The following is an 8,085-nucleotide window of genomic DNA, read 5'->3' as shown; positions in this document are numbered from 1 at the left end:
GAAGCTAGTTGGAGTTCAGTTGCAGCCTTGGCTTTCTGGTTTGCTCCCTGCGGGACCAGACCAGTGCAGAATAATCCTCCTTGGAGTTGATTCCCATCCTCCATCCTTTGTAGGCTTTTCTTTTTAGCCTTAGGAGATCTGCTAGGTCCCTGGAGAGCCAGGGGGGCTGCTGTGCCCTCTTGCTGCCTTTTCTTCAAGATGGAATAGAATTAACTTGTGCATTTGAGGATCGCTCCCTTGAGAAGCAACCACCTTTCTTGAACCCCCCTGTCCCTGGGGTCATGGTCCCTTAAGGCCTCACTGACAAGCCTCCTGAGCTTGTCAAAGTCGGCTTTTCTGAAGTCAAGGACTTCCGTGTTGCTGACTGACTTTACAGTGGATGGTGAAGGTGATCAGCTCATGGTTGCTGTTACCCAGCTTCCCATCGATCACTCACTAGGTTGCCGATTTGGTCATCCCCTGTAGCCAGTACCAGATCGAGCAGCACTTTGCCTCTTGTTGGCCCATAGACTTCTTGAGTCAGGTAGAGGTCATCCACGCATGAGAGGAAGCTTTGCGACCACTTGGATTTTGCTGAGTGGTCCTCCCATGAGATGTCTGGGTAATTGAAGTCACCCATGACAACCCTGGTCCTGGAGCATGCAGCCTCAGTCAGTTCCCGGGCGAACTCCTGCTCAAGCTCAGGACTTTGGGTGGGAGGTCTGTAGTAGACTCCCACTGTGTTGTCTCCTGTGCCGTGTTCCCCATGAATTTTAACCCAGAGGGTCTCCAGTCATCCACCCTGGTCGCCAATATCAGCGTGCAGGGACATGTAGCTTTCCTTAACATAGAGAGCTACACCCCTGCCCCTTTTTTATCTACACGATCCCTCCTGTACAGGGTATAGCCACCTATACCCATGGTCCAGTCATGGGTGGAGTCCCACCAGCTCTCTGTTATCCCAATGACATCATAATTATTTGCATTGAGCAGGAGGACAAGCTTCCCCAAGCTCCTGGCATTTGTGTACAGGCAGGAAAGTGTCCCCTTGGGGGGGCTCTTGTCTTGCCCACAGATTGTACCAGGGCTGGGGCAGGGGTGGGCTCCCTTAAGTGCCTTGGCCCGCTGGCTTTGCAAGCGTTGCTCAGCAGGCCAGCAGTGGCAGTAGTGCCCCCATCCCCCAGCGGGCTTAGTTTAAAGCCCGGTGGAGCAGGTCAGCCAGTCTGGCTAAGAAGAGCCTCCTCCCCAGGGGAGAGAGGTGGAGGCCATCTCTTCCCAGCACCTCGCTGCCTCTCTCGCCAAAGAGCGGGCTGTGGTCATGGAAGCCAAAGCCTTCCCGATGACACCAGCACCGCAGTCTTTGGTTCACTGCGTGGATCCTCCTCTCCCTCCTCAGCCCATAGCCCAAGACTGGGAGGATTGAAGAGAACACCACCTATGCCCCCAGACCCTTTAGCCCTGCTCCCAAATCCCTGTAGCGCCTCATGACCCAGCTGGGAGCGCTCCAAGCAGTCTCATTGATGCCCACATGAATAAGGAGCATAGGATTGGTCTGTGGGCTGGAGGAGCTTTGTGATCTTCTTCGCAATGTCCCAGACCTGGGCCCCCGGGAAGCATCAGACTTCCTGGGCTAAGGGGTCAGGGCGGTAGATTGCCCCCTTAGTCCCCCTCAGGATGGAGTCTCCCACAATAAACACCTTACATTTTGTCTTGGGAAGAGTGGGGATGGTAGCTACAGTTGAGCCTGTGTTGTCTGTGGGAGCTGGCAACTCAGCAGGCTCTGCTGGAGCAGCAAGAGGTGTATACCTGTTGCTAAGCTCCAGCAGGGCAGTGGCCTTGGTGTGGCAGGCCTTAGCACCTTTGACCACCTTGGTCCATGCCTCTGACTGGACAGAGTGGGAGGTCCCAGAGTCCTCCTTTGTCCTGGAGGGAGATGGTGGTCTACCCTCCGTCTCCCAGTGGAGAAGGGCCTGGCAGTAGGAGTCAGTCTCCTGCTCACAGTTCCCTGATGGCACGCAGTCTCTGGATTGTGGCCTGGAGCTCCTCCAGCTGCCAGAGACCCCAAAAGGGAGCAGACCCCACACGGGCAGGTGGCCATGCTCCCGGGCCCCAGAGCCTGGAAAAGGGACAGGCAGCACCCACAGCCAAAAGCCAGGGCCTCCGTCTGCGTGGAGCCCGGAACCATGGGCTCCATCTGGGTGGCGGTCTCTGAGGAGCCCGAGGGGTGCGGCACGTGCCCATCCATGTCATGCCTCTGGTAGGCTGGCTATGGCTGGGACTGTCTACCCTGGGGAGTTTGCAGGCAGGGCCTCGGGTCCTCCTGCACATCCTCCTGCGTGAACTCTGTGCTAACTCATGTGCTGGCAGACAAGCGCTCCTGTTTGCGCAGCCTGTTCACACGGCTCCAGTCATGTAGCTCCCTGGGGGGCTGGGCCAAGAAGGGGCCTGGGCGGGGGCTTGACTCAGCCCGGCTCCACGCAGCCACTGCCTCCCGCTCGGAGGGGGGTTAACCCTCAGCACTGATACAAAGAAAACTTTCTGTATTGGAAATCAGCCTGATGCAGCTAATAATTTGTCCAATAAATGTTGGTGCATGTGCGCAGCGCAGCATTTAGGCAGTGAGGAGTCAAGCCAGCAGCATGGAGAGCTGCTTGCAGCTGGTAAGTGGTGTGGTGGGAGGGGATGTGAAAGGGGTTTGTGGGGGAAAGATCAAGGCCCCTGTGGTGAGGGAGGGTGTGAGGCTGGGACAGTTGTAGGGAGAGACCAGCCAGGGCATGGGACAGAGATGTGGTTTGGTTGGGGGGTGTCAGCTCCTGCTACTGTGTGCAGCTCATCCGGTGCTTGCCTGCTTGTCTTGCAGCTCTAGCTATTCCTCCTGCCACTGTTCTGTGGGGGTGGGGCATGTTACCCTGAATCTGGACAGGGCAGGCTGGGGCTGGGGCTGTGCCAAGCTCTCTTCCCAGCGGAGTGGGCCTGGGTTGGGCTGGGCCGTGCTGGAAGAGGGCTATGGAGGGAGGGAGGTGAAGCTATGACAAATTTTGGGGTGGCTGCAGCCCCCCCCCCGCGCAGCCCTGCCCTGCTAGGAAGAGCTTGGCATAGTCCCAACCCAGATCCAGGGGCACACGCCCCCCCATGCCCTCTTGCATCAGTGGCAGAAGCAGCGGCAGGAGCCATCAAATGAACACCAGACATTCCACACACAGCGGCAGGAACTGCTCCCCTTTCCCCTTTTCCTGTACCCCCAGATGAGCCACAGCTTTGCCCTGCACCAGCCTCAGCCCTCAGCTGCAGCCCACCCTGCACTATGCAGATCTTGGGGGCACATACCCCCTTCTGCTCCCTGGACGAGCTGTTTGCAGCTCTGTCCCGCACCTCTCCCTACCCTGAGTGGGCAGCATCTGCCCCAGCCTTAACCTCACTCCCTCCCTCATCTCAGGGGCCTTGTTCTACACCCCTTCCATCCCTGCTTCCCCTTCCACCACACCAAACTTATCAGCTGGACGCAGCTCTTCAAGCTTAAGAGCTGCGTATTGGAAATCAGATCGGTATCAGCCAGCATGCCTCCTTAAAAATTGGCTATTGGCATTGGCCTCAGTAATCTGTATTGGTGCACCCTTACAATAATACCATATTTATTTACAGGTAAATAAAGAAGTTTACTTGACAGGATATAGGACATGGTGAATAGCTGCTCCTCTGGTTAAGCTTACGGTTAATAGATTTGCACAGGTTGGCTCTAAGATAATTACCAATTATTCATATCCGTATTTTCCCACTGGTGCCACTTACTGACAATGGTGCTACACTTCAGTAGAAAGAAGCTGTTTGATTCTGTGAGGCATGTTTAACCTTTGAGAAATGAAATAAAACCCATGGTTTCCAGTGGAACTTAGTTCATCTTAGAGAAATTAACAAAATTGTATCTAGAAATCCTAGCTTCAAAGTCCCATAGGTAAAGTCCCCATTTTCTGGAATCTAATAAATAATTTCTGGGATTTTTCTCATAACTAGGTTGATGAAAATATGAAGGTAGCCCAGAAACGAGATGCTGTCCAGCAGGGGATGTTTTATTTCAGAAAAGATATTTGTAAAGGTACTGAGCTTGCTATTTTCAGACGTCTTCTTAAAGACCAGTTCAGAAAATGCACACAACTAATTGGTTTTTCTTTCCCTTCTTGCCTTATTAGGTGGAAATGCTGTTGTGGATGGATGTGGCCCAGCTCAGAATGGGACAGATACAGATGCGGAAGAGTACATCTTAATGAGCATAGATACTATCATCAATGGGAAGGTGGTGGAAGCTTAAATTTGGAATCCTGAACTAGTTTTCCTATTCACAAAGTAACCCAACATGTTAATTTTGACCATGTGTTATCTTATGCAGGAAGGGGTCTTTCCTGGTTTAATCCCTGTTCTGAACTCTTACCTTGAAAACATGGAAGTGGATGTGGACACAAGATGCACCATTCTAAACTACCTGAAGTTAATAAAGAAGAGAGCCTCTGGTATGACTAACACTTGGTTGGGTGCAGAAGAAACTAGACCTTGACATTCCTTTTCCCCCACCATGTGAGAAACAAGCCTCTCAGCTGCTTTCTGACTGTAATCACTGTACCTACCTCATATAGATGGTGTTACTTTTTGCACCTATTGAAATATATGGCTGAAAGTGACCACCTAGGTCTGGAGTCCTATGGGGCATTGCAGTAATGAAGGGTGGTTTTTTTTTCATTTGGTCTAGTTTTTTTTTTGGTTTTTTTTAATCCCAATTTTTACTTCTTCATAATATCCTTTCTTTTAAGCATGTTAACATCTGCTGTGTAATTGTGTTGCATGCTTATTGTTTGTACAGTGCACGAGACACAATGCAAATGTGAAGGTTTATATACTTCATTCAAAATCGGGTACAAACAAAAAACCTTAACTACAAGGAAACTGCTTATGCAAACACCACAGTATATGAGCTTCGCTGCATATTATTTTGGGTAATACAGTTAGGGACTGGTTTTCAGTTTTATAGAAGATGAATCTCTTAATGCATGAGTTACCAAATCAGTTTCTGAATCCATGATTTCACACACACCAAGAAAAGGCTTATCGAGTCCCTCCTCAATTTTTTAAAATGCCTTTAGCAAGGAAATAATTTTGTAAAAAAAATTGCATTTATAACAAGGGTGCTTAACTTTTGGTCCATGAGCCAAATGCAGCCTGCACAACCACAGCATCTGGCCCATGGGTCAAGAAATTTGGTGGCAAGGAAGCAGTAGCCATCAATACTGCCACCCTCCCTTGTTGCCAAATTCCCATGTCCCCTTCCCTCTACACAGCTGGTTTGGGGTCAGACCAGACCCTTTTCCCTCTGTGCGACCCAGTTGAGGCCAGGTTGTTCCTCACGCCACTCCCCATGGCCACTGCAGCCACCCTCAGTGACAGATCAGGGCCACATGTAACACCCATTCTTTCTGTGTGCCAGCCTGGCCCACCATGGGGGAAAGGTTGAGCACCACTGCATTATAAGATTCTTTCTACCATTAACTTTAATACTGCTGGTAGATGCTCTTGCTTTGGCTTTGTTAAATCTCAAAGCATACTTTGTTCAGAGTTTTTTTGTTGCGTTGGCTTTTATCCACTAGCAGCACCTTTCAAAGGACCTGGCAGTACTCTGGTTGAGAATCACTGATCTAACTCTAAACCTCAAAATGAAGGCATGAGTCTAGTCAAACATCCACCTGAGTTTACATGTCCTACAGGGCTGATGTTAAGACGAGCCAGATTCTGTAGTCATACTTTTCCTTTTTTTGTGGTATTTCCAGCCACTCTTGACTAACCAGGTCTGAATGACCAGTTGCCTGTTTATAGTTGGGTCTGATGGGACTCGCCTTTTGCCTAAGTCTGAAACAAGGTTCAGACTTGTGCTTCTGGGCCTTAGCTTTCATGCCACTGCACCTGTACAAAACTGTGTGTGTGTAAATATGGAACTAGAAATATTTGTGAGTATAATGTACTTAAGTAGATGCTAAAAGAAGAATATCAGATGTCTAAAATATGACTTCTATTTCAGGAGAGTTAATGACAGTCGCCCGGTGGATGAGGGAGTTTGTTGCTAATCATCCTAACTACAAGCAAGATAGTGTGATAACTGATGAAATTAATTATAGCCTGATTTGGAAATGCAACCAGATCGCGCAAGGACAGACAGAGTGCCCTGAATTACTTGGAGCAGGATTTAACAAAAAACACAGTGGAATTAAAACTGGTTCTTCTTAGTGAAATGCTTTCTAGCAGTTGTAGAAAGTGTAAGCATTCTAGTGAAGCACTAGGTATAGTACTGTGACTCCAGTACAGTTTTGTGGTGTGAAGACCAAAACAGGTAAAACTGCACTATGAAAAGGGCCAATCTGCCTAAATATTTGTTTAAGGCTTCATAAAATGGATATATTCTTATTGCTGAGGTTTATACAGTGTATCTGTAAATAGTAAAATATTTTTATGATTAACATCAATGTATTTTAATAACATTGTACCTAAAGTTATTGTGAACCAGCTTGTAACTTTTTTATGCTCATTCTGGAAAACAGGATTGTCCTGAACAGCTATGTAAATGTAATGTAATGGTACTTATAAATTATATATGCATTCCAGATATTGAATGTTTACTGTAATTTTGTTACCTGGAATGTACTAAATAATCTACCTTATTTTAAAGAGTTTTTGGGGACCTGACTCTCAGACTTCTCTTCCCAGTCTGTTTTTAAAGGCTATTTAAAAGAAATGAACATATTCTGCCTATTCCACTTTGCAGGAATCCCTCAGGTAGCACAATACCTGCATGCACTCATCAACCACAAAACCAGTAGAATCTGTTCAGCCTTCCTTCAAATATGCAAAATCTTTGTTTCCTGATAGCCAGAGCCCCAAGAATAGGCTTGCCTCATACCCTACAAGAATCATTTGCACAACCACACACCATGTGCTCTTAAAGCACCTTTTATTGAATGTAGGGTTGGGGGCGGGGGGGGCGTTATTTGTAATTCTGTTAATTCCTCATACTCCAGCAATTTCCCGAAATTCATTTTTGCCCTGAGCTTATGTTTTAAACAAAAGGGGCAGGAAAGCAGGGGAAGGGCAGAAGAGCTGGAATATTGAGAAATGTTTAAGTGAAATGAAATGTTCTGGATGCCAGATTTATTTTGTGCAGCTAATTGTTTTTTCCCCTTCAATTGCTGCTGTTTCTAAACAATGTGTTGAGCACATAAAATAAATAGTAAAACAAATGAGAGAGATATTTGTTCCTCTTTTGTCTCTCACCCCTAATTATAGTCAAGGTATTGCTTGTTAGCATGCTCCTTTCCTATAAACTACTTTGAAAGGTAGCAGAGAGTTGTAAGAGAACCCTAATCCTTGCATTAAATTGTTTGAAAGAAAAATCATGAAATGCACTAATCCTTTGAATCAGGAGCCTAAAGTATAGAGAGACTGTAAATAATTTAAAACTTGGCCATTAGAGCTGTATAACTTAAGTTTCATGGGGGCTTTTTACTTTGTTTCCTAACTGGCTTCTTAAAGTGACTTACTGCTTGGTAGATTATGCAAAGCTTTAATACAAGCATATATAAATACCTAATATGTAATTTTTAAAAAGGAACTAATGAAAAATTGCAGTGAAGCTCACCAGGAAACAGCTTGTATGTATTGATATTAGAATTTGTGCTGTGTTCATAGGTGTGGTTTAGAGAATAAAAGAATGCTTCTTTCTGCTACTGGTGATTTTATTTTAATTGGGATGTAAGTGACAGGTGTATGCCCATTTTAGTTGGCAGAATAAGAAAATAAAAAATTAGATTTGCAGTACAGTGGTCATTTCAATGTATACAAGTCAATAAATATTGGGTCTGAAAGGAAGAATTTTGCTGTTTGGGTCTTCACAATTGTTGGATCATGCTGCTCTTGGTCATGGTCATTTTTTTTTAAGTGGCTAATCCTGAACATTATCACACCATGTAACATAAAATTCCTGTGCTTCCTTCTGATGACTGATTGCCACAATCAGGAAATTTCAGCAGAACCAGCTGTCAGGGGAAGTGTCCCATCAAAATGCCAGCAGAA

General features: G+C 46.7%; 1 protein-coding gene across 5 annotated transcripts in view; it reads left to right on the top strand.

The window, feature by feature from the left end:
• GCLC (glutamate-cysteine ligase catalytic subunit) overlaps positions 1-7,827 on the top strand; it is a 49,765-nt gene extending 41,938 nt beyond the window's left edge. For 4 of the 5 annotated variants that reach the window (XM_019537535.1, XM_019537532.1, XM_019537533.1 and 1 more), the window contains 4 exons: positions 3,991-4,072; positions 4,167-4,270; positions 4,364-4,484; positions 6,041-7,827. In XM_019537535.1, the coding sequence (XP_019393080.1) occupies positions 3,991-4,072; positions 4,167-4,270; positions 4,364-4,484; positions 6,041-6,246 (513 nt within the window). In that variant the 3' untranslated portion in view covers positions 6,247-7,827. The remainder of the gene's footprint in view (positions 1-3,990; positions 4,073-4,166; positions 4,271-4,363; positions 4,485-6,040) is intronic. The other variant, XM_019537536.1, reaches the window with a different exon arrangement.
• The last annotated feature ends 258 nt before the right edge of the window (positions 7,828-8,085 follow it).

Source organism: Crocodylus porosus, unplaced genomic scaffold (assembly GCF_001723895.1).
Source record: "Crocodylus porosus isolate Cpor-Errol unplaced genomic scaffold, CroPor_comp1, whole genome shotgun sequence".
Classification (NCBI taxonomy): domain Eukaryota; kingdom Metazoa; phylum Chordata; order Crocodylia; family Crocodylidae; genus Crocodylus; species Crocodylus porosus.
This window is presented reverse-complemented; position numbering and strand designations above follow the sequence as displayed.